This window comes from Taeniopygia guttata, chromosome 6, assembly GCF_048771995.1.
Source record: "Taeniopygia guttata chromosome 6, bTaeGut7.mat, whole genome shotgun sequence".
Classification (NCBI taxonomy): domain Eukaryota; kingdom Metazoa; phylum Chordata; class Aves; order Passeriformes; family Estrildidae; genus Taeniopygia; species Taeniopygia guttata.
In genome coordinates, this window is record NC_133031.1 from 20,974,845 (window position 1) to 20,995,684 (window position 20,840).

Sequence of the window (20,840 nt, forward strand, 5' to 3'; positions counted from 1 at the left end):
AAAGGATAGTGTAAATGTTTAAACATTTCTGGCAAAATTTCCACAGACAGAAATTAACACTATAAACTTGTTCTAGCTAAAAAAGATCACCAATCCTGATGTTTTGTTATCTGGACATAACAAAAAACAATAAAAGCTCTACTGCTCACTCCCATTTGCCATGGCCCAGAGCAAAAGAGTAACAGAGCATCGCTATTTAAGCACAACTGTTGATAAAAATGAGTACTGCGAAATCAACTGTGATGCAACATTTTGTTTTAAATGGACAGAGAAAGTGAGTGAAACTCCACCATTGTGGTTCACCTGGAGCCCTTCCTGATGTCATCGTGCCTGTGCACACCCGTGTATGAGGCTTTTATGGATCATTCTGCCAGTCCTTGTACCTCCCTTGGTTTGCTCAGCCCCAGCTTGGGAGCAGGAATCCCAAGCTCAGCGCTGGGGCCGCTGGCTCATACCTGAGCGGCCTTGCCGGGACTACTCCATGATGTCGCTGAAGGCCACGGCGCAGGCGGCTCTCTCCTCCCTGCCCTGGGCGCCGTCCGACAGGCCCTGCAGCGCGGGCGACACGAAGCCCCGGTACTGCTTGCTCGACTTGGTCAGCTTCTTCAGTTCACTGGTGAAGGAGATGCCTTTTCTCTTGTCATCTCGTGCTGCCTGTAAAAATTAAAAACCACCATAGAGCTGCTTGTGCTATGGGAAATAAGGAATGAATATAAAAACACCTGACACACTGCTGAGCAGGCCTCCCTCTAGGAATTCAGTACAGCTGTGCTTTCATCCAGGCACTTCCTTCTGATTGTTTTGAATAAATTAATTAAAAGTTATGTATTGTTAAAGATATGTTTAGCAAATTTGGTAATCTGTGCTTATAATACAGTTACGTTAAAGCAACAGCAGCTGTGGATTGGTGGTGTTTGCTGGAAAGGAGAACACAGCTCCTTCTCCCAGCAGGCATGTACTTCATTCCTGTCATTTTTTAAAGCCTGAGATAAAGCAACAGAACAACTTTTTCACTGGCAGGAATAAAGGGGACTTTATTCCATTCGCTTTTAAGTTCTGCCCATTTGAATGGTCCTTTATTCTGAAAGGAACGTGGCATGCACGGCCAGAAAGTTTTGAGAAACAGAAAGCTGGTAGCAGATAAAGGCTGCTCTGGATTTGCAGGCTGTGAGGGAATCGTATTGTGGAATGTAACTGATGCAGTTTTGCAAAGGAATAACTAAGGGAGGTTCAGAGAAAAGAGGAAATCCGCTTTTTGCTGTAGTCTGTCCTCTCCATCTGCCCTCATGCCAGTTGTCTCTCCCTTACATGGAAAGCAGGTTCCCATTAAGCTGATTACACACCATCTATAACATCTGCTGCAAAGTATTGCATTTTTTACCTGAACCTGTTCTTTGAGCTTAAGGATAAATTTTCCTGCTCCCTTCCACTTGCTTTGGGCCTGAAACACACACTCTTGATCAGAGAGAATCCTCTGAGATGGTTTAGATGTTGAAGACTTTTTGTTTGCTGGCTCTTTAGTCACCTCTTCCAAAAGCACATAATCACTTGGGTTTGGATTGCTCAAAATGCTGTAGGAGTATTTGGCTTTGCAGAGAGTCTGTTTAAAAGCAGAAAAACAAAACAAAAACCAAGGCATTCCCTCAGATTCAGGTTACTAAACCGTTTCTTCAGCTAGTGCTGAGAACAAATCCCACCTTAGCTTGTTTGAAACCAGCTTCCAGCCCCCATGTTGAGGTGGGCACACAGCCTTACCTGCTGTATGACATCCTGAGCCGTGCTGAGGCGTGGAGCTTTGATCACGGTGCGTGGTTGCTCTGGGGAGACATCATGTACCTGAACAAAGAAGCTGTCATCCTCAGAGCTGATGGCTGCTTCTTCCTTTGCTTCTTGAAAGACATTTCTCTCATTTAAATTCTACAGAGAAAATGACAGACAATTTCATTTACTTAAGAGAGGTAACTAATAGCTTGTGGTCACACAAGGGTTTTATTACATGGAAATTGGAGACTGTGGTTGCCTCAGCTCCATTTTGTTAAATGCATTATAAGAGAGTTTTGACAAGCCACAACTGCTAATAATTAATAATAATGCTAGTAAATACTCATATTTTCTAAAACTGACATCTGAAATACCTTTCATAGTAGGTGAGGAATGGAGATGTTTGCATGGCATCATATTTCACAAAAATGGTCCCTTAAATCCTTCCCTTATGTATACAAAATGATGCTTTCTCATGTAATGGTGCCAGTATGACGAAAGATGGTGGAAAGAGTTCTTTTCTTTCCTGTTCCTGCACTAAAGTCAAAAGAATTTAGAGAGCCAGAATCTCAGAGAACATTTTTCTGTGGTGTGGAGTAAGAGGAAGGCTGCACGTTTCTCTCTCTCCCTTTTCAATGACTACTGCAGATTTTAGAATTCCTCCTTGAATCCTCTTTTCAGAGAATGCATTTCTGTCCAATGCCTTGGAACACTTGGAACACAGCTTGGATTCATAAGCTGTAAATATGGACTGTGTATTGCACCCTGTCACTGGACCTGCGCCTTGTTTTTCCAGTCAGCTTTGCAGCTTCATTCCTAGCTCCAGGCTCTGAGGTGCTGCTGTCTGCAGAAAGGCTCAAAATTATGGATAATGCTTTGAGGTACTCCCGTAACAGGACAGAACAACAGCATAATTTTCATATGTGCTAAGGTAGATTTGTACCCATTTTCTGAAGGAATGGGGCTTGGCAGGACACGTGGCAGCATACACTGACAGAGGCAGTGCTGTAGTCAGTGGAATTCAGTAGGCTACTATTTCCACAAATAAATTTCTACCTTTTCATTTTTGTTCCAAATATTAGATATAAAGGAAACCAAAATGTGGACTTGTGTAAAATAATAGCAATTTGTCAAATTGAAGCTTTATCAAGAGTTGTGTCAAAATAAGCAAAATTTCATTTTTTTCAGTTTAAAGTATACCAGAGCAGCTCTGTCATATATACATACATACATACATACATACATACATACATATATATATATATATATATATATATATATATGTAAAATCTGTGTACCAAACAAGCATTTTTATTTGCCTTACTGACCAAAGAAAGTGCTTTTAAAAATGGGATCATTAAGTGTCCTTCTCATGCATTTTTGTCTCTGTCTCACAAGCCTGGGCACTAGCATATTTTAAGCTGTAGATGTTTTGCTCATAGTGTAAACTGAAGTAATCTTCCTCCTTTAAATTAAAAGAAATCACCTATTTCATTATTTTAGCCTATAATTGATAATTTAATCATCCTTTGAGGATTTTAGACTTAGTCTTTAATATTAAAATTATTTCTAATTTTTCTAGACAGATGATAAATTGCTGCCACCTAAATTGATGGTGGTTTTCTGGAGTTCTGCTATATATGATCCTTTGGGATTAACTATTATCTTTATATTAATTTCCTATCATGGTATAATCTAGATTTGCATTAAATTAGAACTATCACTTCCAAGAGAGTCACTGAACTGGTGACTGAGCCATAATGAATAAACACCACACAGCTGATACTGGAGCTGAGGGGGGTCCAGCTGGTGTCACACAGGTGTATAAAGTCCAGTTGTGCTTCTCACTCAAGAGTTAAAGTTGTTTTTAAATAATGCACACAGCATTGACATTAGTCACCAATTAGTGAAACAAATACTGCACCCTTTTGTTTTGTGGTCCTAAGAGCTATTTTTAGCTACTTTTCTAAATAATAATTTATCTAAAACAGACTTACTTCCTCTCGAGTTTTAAAGATAATTCTTCCAACATATCCTTCTTCTGGGAACCAACTGTTTAAAAGCTGCACTAGCCCTTCTTCAGGACCAATCACTCTCTGGAATGGTGGTTTTCTGCATTCGCTCTTTTCTTTTGATATAAAACTTTTCTCTTCCATCAGAAAATAGTCTGCAGCGCATGACTCGGTGCCTTTTATGGTAGCCAAGATCTAAGACAGACAACACACAACAATCAGAATGCTAAATATAAACACTGCATAATTAGTAGTTATAAATGAGAATGAATAAGGAAGCTTTAATAATCAGTAACTATTCTATCAGTGCAGGCAGAATTTCTGATGTGCTATTTATTATTCAGATATTTTACTCCAGGGTAATGTCCTGTTCTCTTTAGCCTAGCCAAGCAGTTCAACTATTCCAGACAAGGCAGTACTATTTAAGCTTATTTCGGTCCCTTTTGGCTGGCCAGAAAATTTATTCATAATCCCAGGGACAGTACAGTCTTTTCCCACTGCTAGAATAACAATCCCTGCTGAGTTAACTGGTTTTTCTACTCATGAACTTAGCCCTCTAACTTTTACTCTCTGTTCCTGCAGTGCTTCAGTTCAAAGAATTGTGTATAAATGTTGTAAGAAGAACCCACTGCACCCGTTGATTACAACAGATTGTTTTTCTCACCTGCATATACCCAAATATTAAAATACTAATAGGGAATATGTTCAAAGATTATAAACCCATTATCTGAAGCCAAGACTGGGAAAATTCCACTGATTATATTCTGTGTTTGCTGTGTAATTAATTCCAAAGCAATGCATTTCTAACAGCACCCCTTGCTGTGATGAATGTGTGTGAGAAGTGCAGGAGCCAGAGCTCCAGCAGGATGTTAGTGTGGATTCTGGCAATGAAGAGTCTGCAATTCAGCAGGAACTCACCTGATGGAGCAGCTGTGCAGCCGTGGTCCCCGCACTCACACTGAAAACAGTGAAAGGCTCTGGGCCTGGAATTCCATGAACTGTCACTTTGTAAGTCACGGCAGCTTTCCTTTCTCCCTGGCTAAACAACTATTCAGACAACATTCAACAGGTTACTGGACGTTTTTACACAAGCATGTTATTTCTAGGTTGCTTAAAAGAAACTGCACACAAGTTGTGAGGGCCTTGACAAAGCAAAGCTGTTTAGTTCATACATGGCTCTTCCTTACCCTATGGTTCGAGACATCTAAAAAACCCCAACAAACCTTCCAAAAGCCTCCATTGTATCTTGAAGCTGAACAGAAAAAGGAAATCTATCTATTCTTTGTCTATTTTCTAGTGGGAATAGATAAACTACCACTGGACAGATGGCCAACCTCCATCACTCATTCCCCATTATAGCTGAGCTCAGATATTTGGATTCAGCATACAGATTACTGGATGAAAAGCTATATCTTTGTTTTAACCTCCAAACTATTTGTTCTTCCTTTCTACCCTAGTAATTCACCAAGGTACAAGTTTGACATGTATTCACAGGAGGTAATATCTGCAACACAGCTGCTGCACACAAAGAAGCTCAGAAGGTTTTAGCTAACACTTTATGAGTCAGCAAAACGATAAAATACATGTTTAAAGTTGTTAAAACACAAGTAACCCAGGTAGCCTCACAGTAATGGCTTTTAAACAAAAATCACATCTATGCATGCATATTTTTAGATATACAGATACCTGTAGTTATGTATACATATTTGCACATATAAACATGTGGATGTGCACACACATATATAAATCTGTATGTATTTATGGAACTGCAGAGTTCATCTTTTCTTGTAACAGAAATAAATTTTACTTTCATTATTTCGAAGTTGTTGGTAATTTGCATCTTCCTGGGTTTTTTTTTTTGGTCTAAAATGCTTTGCTTGCAATTCATGCACAAAGGAATGCATGAGGCTGCACTGAACCTGACTGCTCATCCACATTCTCCCAGTCGAGAAGCACATTTCTTGTTCTATACCTAAATACAGCAAAGGAGCCAGACTTTGAAGATATTTACCTTCCTACAGTTTTATCCAGGTAGGATAACCTTACTTCCAGCAAAGCAAAGCAAAAAAAAAAAAAAAAAAAAAAAAAAAAAAAAAAAAAAAAAAAAAAAGCAAAAAAAAAAAAAGGTAGGCATCAAGGTATGTCTGAAGAATGTGTAGGTTTGAGGGCTAACATCTTTAAACACTCTGGCCCTATAAATATTCACGTCATAGCAGTTATTAAACTAAGAGTACAGGTAATTCACGTACACAAAAAATAAATTACCATAGATGCAGGCAGACTGTTTCCAGAGGGACTTTCTTCCATTCTCCGACTGTTTATGAACAAACTGGAAATTTCTAATGTTTCATTGTGTAGGTTATGGAGCTGGACATGCCTGTAGCCTAAAGAGGAAAAATCCTTCTGTAAATACTTTGCCACATCCCAGGACACAAGTCTCATAAATGGAAAATTCAAATTTGCTGTATTTATAGCTACACTTTGCCACACAGGTAGGATTTGAAGCACTCTAATAGCACTGCATTAACACTCTGTACAACAGGGTAACACAAATCCTACTGCTGAGCGGCTCATAGAGTAACCTGCCTTTATTTTACCATAATATTCTATAGTCATACATAAAATATCTAAATATCAGAACATGAATGAAGCAAGGTCACATTCTCAATGGAAAATGATTGTGTATGACCAAATCTCCTCACATGCTAACCCAGACAGTTGTGTGACATTAAAGTGGCACAAAGCAAATGTAAGAGAGCTACTGGCACCATGGAAACTCTCTCCCCAAGGTGTGACTCAATTAGTGATGCTTCCTGATCTCTCACTTTTTTCCACCCTTTCTTCGACTCCCCTCCAGCCATGGCTGTGAGAAGTGCAATTCCCCTCTGCACGGTGATCAGCTGTTGCAGCAGTTTCTTGGGCAAAGGACAAGGCAGGAGTGAAAGCACTCCAAGCTTCCTAAGGGAGCAGCCAGTCCCCTGGTGAACACAGCCCCAGGAACAGGATGGGACTTTTTACAGGCACCAGGGCGGCTGCCAGCTCCCTGGGAGTCCTAGGTCAGCACTGCACTGCCAGGCTGTGGTGTGCTGTCTGGTATTTGCTCCCTGTCTCCTCTGGAAAAAAAGCAACTGATTAAGAATTCCCCTCCGGAAGGATTCAGCCCAGGAATCTGCTGGACCATTTTGGCCGAGGGTGCCACCAGGAGCTACACCCTACCTCTCTTCAGGGCTTTCAGGGGAATGATCCTCTGGGCTGTTACAGCTGAGCAGTTATTTTCAACAACCGCAAAGCGGAGAAAGACCAAATCTTCGAAGTGAACGCGGAAAAGGAACTGCTCGTTCCACATGGGGTTGAGAGTGTTGCGGTGGATGGGCTTGGTGCGGAAGTGGCAGCTGTCCAGGGGCATCCCCAGCACGTCGATCTCGATGCAGGGGCTGCCCGTGCTGTTGCTGGGGCAAACGTTCTGGCCGGACACGATCTGCAGCCGAGGAGCACGGAGAACAATTAGTGGAGAAATCCCTATGCTGCCATGATCCTGACCTACATACTGCTCAACACATCCCTAAGCACAATTTGTTAATGTGCTGAATTAATTACAACACTCACTTTTGTGATTGCCAGGGCAGTAAGTTCAAAAGCAGAGCTCCCTCAACCATCCCACCCCCAACACCACTGCTAGGATATCTTTCCTCTGCAAAAATACTCTATGCAACTGGTCAAGGCATCTGAACATTAATCCAGAATGAATGTACCAGTAATGCAGTCAAAAAGGATCACATTTTCTTCCCCATTACTCTGGGGTGATGGCATTGAGCTCTGGCTCCCTTTGGCATACACAACACAAGAATTAAGTGTGCAATTACCACAGCTGGGAAAATTCTGATTCTTATGAATTTCACTTTTCTGACACAATTCCTGGAAAGGACTAGCTTCTGAGAGTACATTTTTTTTGGCCACAAATCCATGAATTATATATCTTGTTATGTAAGTTACAAAAAATTATTTTTTCAAGATTCAGTACAGCTTTTCATAATGGCTTTTTGTGCAGCTTTTCAAGTGTTCACAAATGTGTAGAACATCAAGGCACATATGTAATTTTACACAGTTGTGTAGTGGCAGGGAAAATGCTTTCAGTACTGAGTTTCAACAAATACTGTGAAAGAAACAGGGGAAGTAACTATGGATACAAATCAGCCAATACAATAAAATAAAGACAAATCGTTGTTCCTTTCCTCTCCAATTTCTGTTAGTTAGGCTGACCTTTGGAAGCAACATTTAAAGATTCAGTCTTTTCATTTAGAAGTGTAACTGTAATGCTGGTTAAAGACTGTAGTTGCATATTGTCTACTTCTATCTGTTTGCCTGCATGAAAATTCCCTTTTCATGTACTTACTGTTAAAGAATATATAGCTGGCTCCTTATTATCAAGGTCTCTTTCCAATGGACAAAAATGCTGGTACATTGAACAGCTTTTATCCCACAGAACTGGAGGTTTCAGAACATATCCACAGCCACCGTTAGCCTCAAACATTGCTGCATTGAGTTGCAGAGGAAGATCTGTGAAATTAAGGCAGCCAAAACTGACAGAGAGCAATGGTACAATGGAAAAACTGTAAAAGTGAAGACAAAGTAATGTCTGAAGTTTATTTTTAAAAATTATTTTAGTTATGTACTATTCCTGGTTTTCAGAACTATCTGTGATTCATGTGTCCAATCTATCTAGTAATTACACAAAACTCTAAGAACAGTTCATTCTTTTCCTTTCCATTGTCTTTATTGAACTGTAGGGCTTGCCTACAACAGTTCTCTGGGAAGTCTCTAGGAATGTGCCCTGAACTGCATAATGAAAGAGCACTGTAAATGTCCTAATGGATCCCCCATGGAAAATGTGAAGGAACACAAGATAGGATAGCAAATATTCAAAAAATGATCAAGATTAAACCAGCATCCAAGGCAGCACTTCCAAGTGAAAAATGCTTCAGTACCTTTTTATGCTTAAAATTATCAGAAAGGTATAACCGTTACTTGAACTGGGAGAAAAAAAACAACCTTCAGCAATAAAATAAATATTAAAATGTTAGTGTTGCTGTCCAGGCACTTCTGGGTTATCAGGGAACCTGCTGCATTGGCATAAAGCTCCTGGACTCTGAGGTCACTGCTCTCAAGGACCAGACTGTTGTGCTATGAAGCTGCTTGTGGCTGGGGTGCAGATACAGGAAGGTCCCCTTGGGAGAGCAGGGAAAAGTAAACAGGGAAAATACAAATTCACGACTTTAGACCTCCTATCACATTTCTAACTTATTAAAAGCTGGGTTTGGGCAGCCTTACCGTCTGTCTGGTAGTTCAGAGCCACGAGCTGCACACCGTGGAGCCAGAAGATGAGGGGGTGGGGGTTGGAGGAGTCGATGCGCGTGGCAGCGGGGTAGGTCCGCAGGAGCTGGCAGGTGGTGTGCTGGATCAGCTTCTGGGAGTAGCGCCTGCAGAGCCGCTTGGCAGCGTTCTCGTTCAGGGACGAGATGTGATAGCACTTGGGAGTCCTTATGATGGCACTGAGGGAGGCTGGAGAGTTGTAAGGAGAGCAAGGATCTTCCCAGGTCTGCCGCATCGCATCGAAAGGACCTGGAAAAGAAACAGTGCCCTCAAAGTACAGCTGCAGGTCCAGAGGCTCCAAAAGTGCAATGTTTTCTAGTGGAGTATGTATGTGTGCTTTGGTTATGGTAGAAAAAGGTGATCCTGGAAAATGACACTACTCAGGGCACTACTCACAGTGGTTCTCACACAGTAAGAACAATCCTTGAGAGGAAACACAATATCCAAGTATTGAAATAATACCACGATTAGATGTGCTAACAAGCACTTTCATAAATATATACCTCATTGGCATTTGCCTGAATAAATCAAGGAATAAAATTCTCTTCTTCTCATTTATACATTTTACATGAGGAAGAGAGGCAAGACTGAAAGCCATCTGCCAATTTTCCAAATAGGTATCTACAGAGACTGCAAAGTTGGGGGGAAAAGGCAGCAAAATACTTATATGCTTTAGAATTAGGCACCACACTTCTTCACTTTTAGGACACTGGCCTCTAGAAGGAAATCTCCCCTGTCTGCTGCAGTCATGCCCTTGGGCTGCAAGAAATACAACCCTCCCTGAGCCAGAAAATGAGTTCAGAATATCTCTTTATGGCAATCACTTGAAAGGCAGGGGATCTGGGTCTTATTCCTGCTCCAGAACCTTTCCTGTACTTTCTTTGTATTTCTTTACATCTGTGCATAAGCAGAGGCACAATTTCCAGGTTCACAAACTGAATCACCTACAGGGTCTAATTTGCATAATTACACATTTGGACTTGGCTGAATTTTAGGCTGCTAAGTTCTAAGTTCAGACAATAAAATCTCTTTTCTGCACCAGTCCAACAGTCCTGGTTTTCATTTGTACTTTGAAAATATTCACTTATATCTTCAAAAATACAAATTTTAAGATACTTAAAATGTACATTAGTTTTGAATTGTTTATGAATTAGGATCATTGTATTTCTCATCAAGTAATCCTGATATTCCACACCTACCACTTCAGTTGTAATAGTGGTACTGTAATAGCTGCTGGGCTAATGAAAACCCATTCCAAAGTTTAACATTTTACACATTGCAAAATATTTGATATTTAACAACTTGGTCTGGTACATGTGTTGGATTACAGAGTCATTCCACGTGACTGGGGGAAGAAGATGTTAACTTTACCTTTTCCAGATGCTTTGGCAAGAGCAGCTGACTCCCCAGGGCTCAGCCTGCCAGGATTGTTGCCAAAAATGGACTTCCTGCTTTTTCTTTCTTTTCCTCTGCTAGAGCCAGATGGGTTTAGAGTTGACAAGCCTGTTCCCATAAATGTAAAATAAATGAGCCAAAAAACATGACCAAGAGGGCAAGACATTTTCCACCATATTTTACATTATTTTTGAAGGCACGAATACTCCTGTTATATAGCACACAGGACAAGCAGTGTATTTTTCTCCACAATTTAATTTCAACATCTTTAAATATATACACTCTTTTATATATGTATATATTATGTATGGGTTTATATATAATGCATATATGTATGCATTTATATAATGTATATAGAAACCCATATGAAACAATAGAATATACAATTTTCTCTTTGTGATATAACTTTCCTCCATTTTACTTTTTGGCTTGAAGAAGGTAAAGGCTTTCTCTCCAATTACTAAAGGGTCCAAACTGATACTAAAAAAATCTGCAGCAACAGTCCCAAAGTATTCATCCCAGAAATAATTTTAAAAAATAAAAATATTTTCTACAAAAGCAATAAATCTGTACAGTAGTGACTATCATGGAATTTATCTAGGTTACAATACTTACATAATTAAATAAATGCAAGATTATGATTTTAAGATATAATGTAATGTAATGTAATATCATATAATATGTCCAAATGCTGTTGGTTAAACAGTTTAACTTCAAAATGTTTTCAGAGTCATCTTCTTCTGTTTATTTGTACTTCAGTGTTGGTAAATACAGTTAGGTGTGCAAAATCCATTACATATTTAATGGTCAATATGTACTAGGAGTAGAGCTGGAAAGCTCTAGTATAGCTATTATTCAAACGTGTGCATTCTAGAGACATAATCATTAAAAGTCATGACCTGGAAATCCTACTTAAGGTCAAATTCTTTCTGTTGGCTTGGAGAGACCATAGAGCAGATCAAAATTAAAGTGCACAATAATTATTCTGACACCCACAGCAAGGAGATGTGGGATGCTCTTAGAAGGCCAAGATGTATTTGTGATATAGAATGTAACAAAGCAAACCCACTCTTACATGCCTAACGGTGACTCCTAAAACGTCCCACATTAATTCACATCAATTCACACCTGCCTAAAGACAGTTCTAGATTTAATACTAATATTTCAAATACAAATGTAAATCACAAAGAGGATACATTGGCTTCTTCTGATTGAAGACTGCCCACGGCTGCAAATTTTCAGCTCTCCATCTTTATGGCGTGTGTACATGTACTTACTAAAATTATGCACACAGTTTCAATGGAAATGCTTGGGTTAGTAGTATTTAGAACATATATAAATGTTTTCCACATTGGAGATGTATTGTCTCTTTTAGCCAAAGCATACACATAAACCACAGAAGATGGTAGAAATTGGGATCAAGGAATATGAACTGACTAGAAGAATGAGTAGTTATGCACTGTGTGCTTCCAGCACTATTTAAACCCAGTTTTGAATGGATCAAATGGATTTGGCAAGTAAGATCCAGTTTCAAAATCCTGTTGTGGAGACAGTCACTGAGGAAACAAATTAACCTCCTACATCAGCAGAGTGAGTGCAGAGCCCTGGGGCTGACAGCCCCGTGTGCTGGCCACAGGGTGCCCTGCACCTGGCAGCTTCCTCTCAGTCTGTCACGCTTTGCATGTGACACATCTCTTCCCACAGACAAGCTCCGTTTTGAACTCCAATTTAAACCTGACTTCAAAATATAGCTTTACCAATTCACAGAATCATCAAATCACAAAATAATAGAGATTGACAAAGATATGGAAGTAATCTGGTCCAATTCTCTGGTCAAAATAGGATCAGCTCAGATCCCACCATATTGTACATAAATCGTATTGTACTACCACAGGGTCAGAGTAAATGTTTTGTGTTTCCCTACAACTCCTTGCCATGTTCTTCAAGTTATAGAATTTAGTGCCCATTTCATGTGTTAGATATAAGCACAGTGCTTTACTACTTCTGGACTTAATCTAGAGGATTACAAACTTCCCTGCCCTTCCTCTCACTATACTAACATAACAGGTTAAATTGTAATTGCCACCTTCTCACTATGTGTTTCAGACCAACAGAAAATCTGCAGGTTTGCAGACCTTAAAAGGGAATTTACAGCATTTTTATATGTGGGGTGCCCCTTTTTATGTTCACTTTAACTTCTTGAGAAGTGATACTACCGGGGCAGACAATCTGAAATGATGGAGATGGTGACCGAATTTCATGCTGGTGAGTGCAGGTGACTCCCTGCTCCCTCCACATGATTGTGCAAATCCCGCTCTTATATACTCAGTTTCTCTACTCATTGTGTAAGGATCTCAGCACCAAGGTGCCCAGCCATGTGCCAGCAGCAGTGCTCAGAGGTGCTCCACTGCCCTCAGCTTGGGTGACCACAGAGAACAGACCTCCAGCCTCTCAGATAATGGTGCAATGATACCCAACACACTGGAATTCAAGTTAAGCAAGGACTGTAAGGTCAAAGAGTATAGAAACAACAAGGGCCATGGTGGGTTCCTTGTTACCAGAGGTTTTATAAACAAGAAATGTTATTTTCTCCACATGATAAATTCTGTTTTGACCAGGGAACACTTAGGGAAATCTGTGTTACTCAGTAGGTTACAGTAAGTAAACATTATGGTCCTTGTCCTTTTTTATAGTCACAAATCAGTGATTAACATTCAGGGATATAGACAAGTGTAAACACAGAAAAATTATATGAAGACAAAAGAAATAAAGTATTTACATCATTGATCAGACACTGACATGAATCCTGCCCTCCCCATTTCCAAAACTCCTGCATTTTCTGAGTTGGTTTGGAACACAGGCACTAGAGCTACAGAGTCATGATCTAGCAGCCTTGTTCCCATCATCAATGCTGGGTAGGGCACTGCACCACATCTGTGCCCTCTGGCTGAGCAGAGCAATCCAATCAGTGGCACGGTGGCTATGGAAGCCTACATTACCTCAGAGGAGCCAGTATTTGTCTCAGAGGAGACAAAGTTTGTTGGAAAAGTAATTTCTACAGCTTTATGTGTTCATCTGTGAAAGGATGTAATCTTGTTAATTATTCCATTTATGATCCCTTTAAAGCAAGAGGAAGATATCTGCAGGTATTTCTTTAATAACCACTATTACATTAAAAATTAAATATTTCAAAGTTTTCTTAGAACATCAGAATTTTTTATGTATCAAAATGCTTGGAACAACCCAAAGTATCCCCATTTAATCTTGAATATCTTTCTTTAAAAGAAAATATTTTACTTGAAAGATATCTCATTGCAGATTTTATTAAAAAGAGTATCAGATTTCGATTTTTAGAAGTCATTATTTTAACAAGTGACACCTACAATTTTTAAAGTTATAAAATATTATAAAAGAATGTCTGTCCATTTTTCAGCCTGCTTATCTTGCTTATTTGACACTATTTTATGTTTGGTTAGCTTCTCTAATCTGATTATAGTTCTGTTTGTGTAAGATCATGATTTGGCAGAATTGCTGACTTTTCCACAGAGAACTATTCCAGTAAAGAGCAGATTTTTCATTCAAAACATTAAATATATCAATAAACAATAAATTCTCAATTTAAAAGTATTTATGTATATAGTATGAGCCAAAATATACCCAACCTCATATTTCAGTACTGAACAAGTGCCTATCAGTGATCTCTTCAGTTACTCCCTCTCCTTTACTCTGCAAAAGTTATTCTTCCTACTGTAGAGAAGATTTTCTCACTTCCATAACTGCTTCCATGAAGATTGAGTGAGAGTGCACAAGCAGCCGCCCTCACCCATCCTATGAAAAGGTGCTTTACCCCTGCAAATGGCTCCTCTCCTGTCCACTTAGGAAAGAACAGAAAATGCAGCTGTAGGCAAAGGTGAAACACAGTAAACAGAGGTCACTTTAAAAATGTGACACACTCTACCTTCAAGGCCTTAAGAATATTATCCTTCTTAATTCAGTAGGACCTTACATGGAAACTCAGAGCTCTTAAGATTAAACTTTCTGTCATCTGGCATTTGGCAGTGAAACAGTTGTCTGAGTTGTGAATACTGGCAAATTTCACTTTTGTAAACATTTTAATATGACAAACAGTATGCATTCACATAATTTATGAACACTACTTCTCAGCCAGGAGCTGCTGTTATGAAGACTACCAAATCATGAAGAACGAACCTCCTCCAGTACTTCAAACTAATTCAAAACATAAACATAATGTCTCCAGGAATTAGAAAGCTTAAAGCAATAAAACAGGGCAGTGTACTTACCTGGGAACTTTACAGCTTGACAGTAAATGACAAGATCTGATAGCTCTGGGGCTATTTGCCTGCTTTCCTTCTTATTTTGTGGAAGATAGAATTCTTCACCCAGCTCCATGTCATAAACCTGAGTGACAACACCAAGAACATTTAATAATATTACTGAATGTAGAAGAGCTCTTGCACATCTTACTTATGTCTTTAAAATATTTTATCTCTTTCTTCTTATATGCTTTCTGTTCTCACCTAAGAAATCTCCCTCCCATGTGTACATTTCTGATCAATACTTGTTACTGATTCTGCAGTACTGTGTAAAAGCCTTACTCAGAGTCAGTTCTACAAACATTTAAACAAAACACATCCATGTTGAGAAGAATATACAATACACTAAACAGTAATACACTGGTTCTTTTTTCAGATGATTTAATAAGAGGTGCTGTGATTATCTGATGGTGCAGTATTTTAAACTTATTTTGAAGCATAAAGATGCCGAAGATTCAGAATAAATCATCTGTTTCATCAATATAAATTCTCAGCCAAGCAACCTATATATACTATAACCTCTGAGAACTTCTCTTGAACAGTATGTTGAGCATTTGTTCTACTTAGGCTATTTTCTCTGGTGTCTTCCCATGCTTTCTCTTGTTCCTCTTCATTAGAGTGCATTTGCTATCTAATGTCTCAGTTACCAAAACTGTCCAAATCCTTTTGAACCTGGTTATATATAAAAGTGCAGCTGAGAAGAAAGAGGGAAAAAGCAGAACTACCTTTCCTTTATTATTGTAAGTAGCACAATCAGCCTTCTTTAGTCGTTTGGCATTCTCTTCATTATATTCAAACTGCAGTTTATCACTTGATAATTTATTCTCTGGTCGATCTTCAAGAATATTATCTAAAAATTAATAGGATTTTAATGAACATAAAGCCAAACAATTTCAACTGGAAATTTAATTTGAATTAACAATATTTTTGGACAGTGTCGTGAATCTTATATGAATAATTAGATGCTAAAATAATGCATTTACTGGTCAGAGCATCATCCTCTAGTATTAACCTTCTATTTAAAAATTTAATGCTTGGGTTTGGGTAAGACATTGCCTTTCCTTTAAAGTCCATCCTTTTGTGCTCAGAAGATCTTTAAAACCAAACCATCTAATGAATTAAGTTTGCCATCTGAAAACAACTGATATTCCCGAATGACAAAAAAATGCCAAAGTCCAAGCACAATTAACCCCATCAAACAAATGCTGTGCACATTTTGTACAGCAAGTTTTGGCTTTCCTCTCTTTACTTTCACCATGCACAAATATTTTTTACATGTACAGAAACTCCTCTTCAAAGCTACATATTTTTCAGGGAACAGTATGCCTAATAATGATGTGGTCTTTCTGGACCAAAATGTCACAGCTGTCACAAAAGGAATGGTTTCAATTTATTCCTGATATTCCTGATGCTTTGACCATATTCTTTTTATGCATAACAAGTGTCACACATGCAGGCTTCTAACAGTTCCTGACCAGTTAACAATGCCATATAAGAATCACTGCTTGCATTTATAATAAGAACTAGAAACTATATATCCACACTGTCACATTGAACAGGCTGAAGATGCAGTGCTGATTTCATGCAGTTAAAATGCTCAACCAAGTGGCTTTTACCTTCCTGGCTGTTAGGAGCAGGAGAAGCATTAAGGACATCAGCTACAGGGAAACGAGACAGACAGGGAATAAGAGTAAAGGGAATTAAGATTTAGAGCCAGAGAAATGAAAAGTAAGTGTCAGTTCTAAAATTATTAGCCTTATGCAAAAAAATGTATCTGTAGGAAAAATAAAACTGAATCTCTTTTATAAAGTTTACAGATCATCATTTAGATTAGTTTTAACAAAATATTAAGATAATTAAAGACTTCAAAGACTAATCATTGTAATACAGTAGTAAACCATGCTGCAGATTCCTTCATATACTAGAAGGTGTAAATGTTTCTTGCTAGCTTCATATTTTTCAAACTTTCTCTTAACTAGAACAGTGCCAAAAAGTCACTTACTACAATCAGTTTGCAAAATTTTCTTGGCAAGTCTGTTAGCAAAGATTTGAGTTTTCATGGCAATTTACATCTACATCATCTCCACCCTGTTCCTCACAAAGAGTATGCTCAAGCAGCCAGCTAGGCCAACTTTCAGGCAAAATGCAACTGAAGGCTGCATTGACATCAAACTCATAAATAACACTACTATTCCACAACCAGTGTCAAGTCTTGAACTCCATTTGTTACTTTTGTGACTCTTTTTAAAATCACTAAACACAGAATCAAGTAATGTAAACAAGAGACCACCTGGAAAGAAGTCCTGTGCTGCAGGACATGCTCGAGCCTTACACCTCTCTGAACATGGCACCTAAAACTTAAATGGGTCCCCACCAAAATGAAAAGTGCAGTGAGTGAAGTACTTCACTGTTCACTCAGGAACATCCCCAGTTGTGTCAGACCAGTTGTCCATCTGGCCCAGTATTCTCTTTCTGATAGTGGCAACAGAGCAACCAGCCACTCATCGCCACCGCAACAACCACAATCGAATAATAGGGATGTTGGACCAAATACTGCTACCAATAACAACTGCTTATAAAGCTCTTCATTAATTTGTCCAATCCTTTTTTTTAATACTCTGATGCCATTTGGCCCTGCAATTTCCCATGGATGCACATTCCAGAAGTTTGCTACCAGCTGCACAAATATTTTACCTGTTTTAGACTGATCTTCCACTTGTTTTACTGAGCACCTGCTAGATCTAACAAGTAACATTCTGTGCTTCCCTTAATCCACCACTTCATGACTTAGTAAACCTGCTTCCAATTCACCCCTGAGTCCTCTTCTCTGCCAGCTGAAAAATTTCAGCCTTTTCAGACTCGTGCAAGGACACTTCTTACCCAGCTCAATCCTGAACTAGAATATTCACGTCTTATTACTACAGTTCTAACAAAAGCACTGTAACAAACAAAGAAATAAATGTAGTTACCATCAGAGAGAGATTCATAGTCATAGTCATATTCATCCTCCTCATCTTCTTCTTCTTCGTTGGTAGGTGTGGGGTTGCTAGCACCATTGCTAGCCTGTGCTTGCAGATGTGCCAGCTGATGAGCCTACAACAACAGAAACACTTATTACATCATTGCTAAGTACTTTTAAAGAAAAAAGTTTTCATCACTGTTTGCATCTTGTTTTGTTTATATGAAAACTCTGAATATATTAAGTGAGAAATAAGTATGTTGCTAAGAGGAAGCTAAAATACCATTCTAGGGGTTTGAATGCAAAGAGAACTTGTATTGAAAGAAAAACACTTAATAAGATATGAAACCTAATTAATTATGGGAAAACACCCAAGTTGCACATCATTCAATACTGCTTTTTTCCAGTCTGAGATATGCTGTTTCAGAAACAGTTAAATACTTTTTCAAAAGATGGAGAATATCCATATACTGATCAGTTAATTTACTCATGTGATAACAAGAATTTAAGTCTAATGCAATTGTGTTTACATTTTGGGTAATGGCGATTAGTTTTCAAGGGTTCAGTTGAATTGCTGACTAACCATAGGCATTATCAGATTGACGTTACTCGAGATGCAGCCCTAAATTTTAGAAATTAAAAAAATTCTCACATGGGAATAGAAACTGTTTGAGTAGAGTCTCCCACAAGAAGTCAATAAAAAAATCAAGTATTTGACTGGCTTGAATTTGGAAAAAGAAACAAAGCAGAACTCTATAAAAATTATTACATGGTGCAAATACACAGACATACTCAATGCATATCAGTACTTCTCAATAAACATGAGTAGCAAATGTTAAAACCTCAGAGAAAAAGATTAATTTATGTTTGTCACACAGGGCATATGGTGTTAATCATAATATTATGAAGTTTTACAAAAATAATATACACTAAAATTAAGTTAAGCTGTGGCTATAATTTACTGTGCGTGTTGTCTACTTATTTGAAAACACTGCAATCCACTGTGAGTTATCCAAGCATGAATGTGCATTAGATTATTCTGCTGTACATTGGAATTAGCAAAAATTTCAAACACAAATGAACAACTTCTAACAAGAGTTGGGTCACGCTGCTTGCTGGAAGGACTATATAGTTAAGGAAGGACTATACCTTTTGTTTCAATATATCCACTGGCGTTTGATGAGCTTTCAGCTTCTTGTTTTTAAGCAGGATTTTTCTTCTCAGTTGGCCAGGGGAAGGCAGCATGGGATCATCAGAAAAGTCACTCTCAAATAAAAACTTTGTCACCAGCTTATCCCCAAACACATTCTGAAATATCAAGAAGAGGTGATGTACTATGGAAAATCCCAGGGCATGTGCTTGGAATACCTGATGGCAGTGGACAGCCTACCTTGAAAATCTCGGCCATCTTGCGCTGCTGGGGCAGCGAGCAGTGGTTCTCGATGGAGATGATGACCGGCATGTCGGAGGTGATGAACGCGTTGCGCTCGATGGCTTCCACCACCTCCTGCCAGAGAGAGAGGCCATTGAAAGAGCGTGGCAGCATCCTGCAGCTCAGCTAACCTGCTGCTAGCTGGAGGAGAGACATCTGCTTTCCTCTGAAAGAAGGAAGCCACTCTGTGCTTTCAAAGCAAGCTGGCATCTTGTTACAACACAAGTGGTAACACTACTTTTGTTACTTAGGTACCAACAAAAAGACATAAAATTACACTACATATGCTACAAAAACTAAAAAAAAAAAAGCATATTTACTGCTGAGAATTTAATGTCTGGCATAATCTATAGCTTATAGTCTATTAGAATTTAGCCTATTAGAATTTGTATTTTTCTAATAGGCAATTTTTTCCCCCTTTGTTACAGAAAAAATAACTTCTCTTTTTTTTTTTGTTTCTACATGCAATTACCAGCATACCTTAAAAGAGATCTTTGTAGTAAGAGTGTGCCCATGATAAATGATGGGCATCCCATCATCACCATCCCAGCAATCCAATTCTACACTTCTGCAGCCTTGTAAAAGAACCTATAATGCAATTGAACAGTGTAAGCACATTTAAGCCACAGTATCATGCCATCAAAGCAGAAGACAGACATTGCAGAACTGAATGAAAGTCCAGTGAATCAGCAAAATTGCTAGAAAGATCAATCTCTGTGAAGTGAACAGCCCATGGAATGTACAGTCCCCAGCTAACTGCATTCCCTAACTGAATTCCTTATTTCCCATTGAATAAGACTGGGAAAATTAAGCAAAGCATGAATGTTCTTGGGAGAATTACAATTAAGCTTTGAAATTCATGGTATCATATAGGATACATGGAATCTGTTTGCAGAAGGTGGTTCTTATTTTACAGCTTAATTTTCTGAGAGAGAGACACATTCCCATATTTCTCCCTGCAGAAACAGTTATAAAAAGACATGGCAATTTATTTCAGGTTGTTCCTATGACAGCTATGGAGAAAACACCTGCAGTTTGTTCACTGGGGTTTTTTTGTTATTATTAGTTTTATAAATAAATGATAGTCTGAAAATTAAGTCTTAAGAAACTTCTATGAGGATAGTTAAAATGGAAATGTGCCAGGCCATCTTAATCAATTATACTAAGCTATTTACAGTTATCAATTCATTCATCCATTTTTTAATTATTCATTTATTTATTTTAGAAAGCCATTGCTAGAAAAACGAATGAAGGAAGCAAAGAGGAAAGATGAAAGAAGAGATGAGCTAACTCATCTTTTGGTAGCCTAGCTTATTATTGTGATCTGTATTTAACATGCCTGTCACCTGTACTACAAATTAATATTTTAGAAAGATCCCAACCATTAAAACCATTTCCAGCCAAACCATTCATGAAGAGAGAAAAAATTACTTCTACTCAAAACCTGAAAAATGTGATTTCAGACAGTTGTGTCCATAGCTGGTACTCCACCACTTCTGTGAGAGCCAGGCACACTGAGCCAAAACAAAGTGCCCCTTCAGCTGGCAACAAGCTTCCTCTCTTGAGGGAGAGGATGT

At 38.6% G+C, this 20,840-nt stretch overlaps 1 protein-coding gene across 5 annotated transcripts in view; it reads right to left on the bottom strand.

The window, feature by feature from the left end:
* PLCE1 (phospholipase C epsilon 1) overlaps positions 1-20,840 on the bottom strand; it is a 139,131-nt gene that overhangs the window by 4,547 nt on the left and 113,744 nt on the right. For 3 of the 5 annotated variants that reach the window (XM_072931114.1, XM_072931113.1, XM_030276089.4), the window contains 17 exons: positions 19,744-19,851; positions 19,222-19,338; positions 18,981-19,139; positions 17,842-17,965; positions 16,489-16,530; positions 15,598-15,722; positions 14,840-14,957; positions 10,515-10,646; positions 9,102-9,392; positions 8,167-8,330; positions 6,990-7,251; positions 6,039-6,157; positions 4,692-4,820; positions 3,759-3,968; positions 1,756-1,917; positions 1,382-1,600; positions 456-654 (listed from right to left, as the gene is read on the bottom strand). In XM_072931114.1, coding sequence (XP_072787215.1) covers positions 475-654; positions 1,382-1,600; positions 1,756-1,917; positions 3,759-3,968; positions 4,692-4,820; positions 6,039-6,157; positions 6,990-7,251; positions 8,167-8,330; positions 9,102-9,392; positions 10,515-10,646; positions 14,840-14,957; positions 15,598-15,722; positions 16,489-16,530; positions 17,842-17,965; positions 18,981-19,139; positions 19,222-19,338; positions 19,744-19,851 — 2,661 coding nt within the window. In that variant the 3' untranslated portion in view covers positions 456-474. The remainder of the gene's footprint in view (positions 1-455; positions 655-1,381; positions 1,601-1,755; positions 1,918-3,758; positions 3,969-4,691; positions 4,821-6,038; positions 6,158-6,989; positions 7,252-8,166; positions 8,331-9,101; positions 9,393-10,514; positions 10,647-14,839; positions 14,958-15,597; positions 15,723-16,488; positions 16,531-17,841; positions 17,966-18,980; positions 19,140-19,221; positions 19,339-19,743; positions 19,852-20,840) is intronic. The other 2 variants (XM_072931117.1, XM_072931115.1) reach the window with 1 other exon arrangement.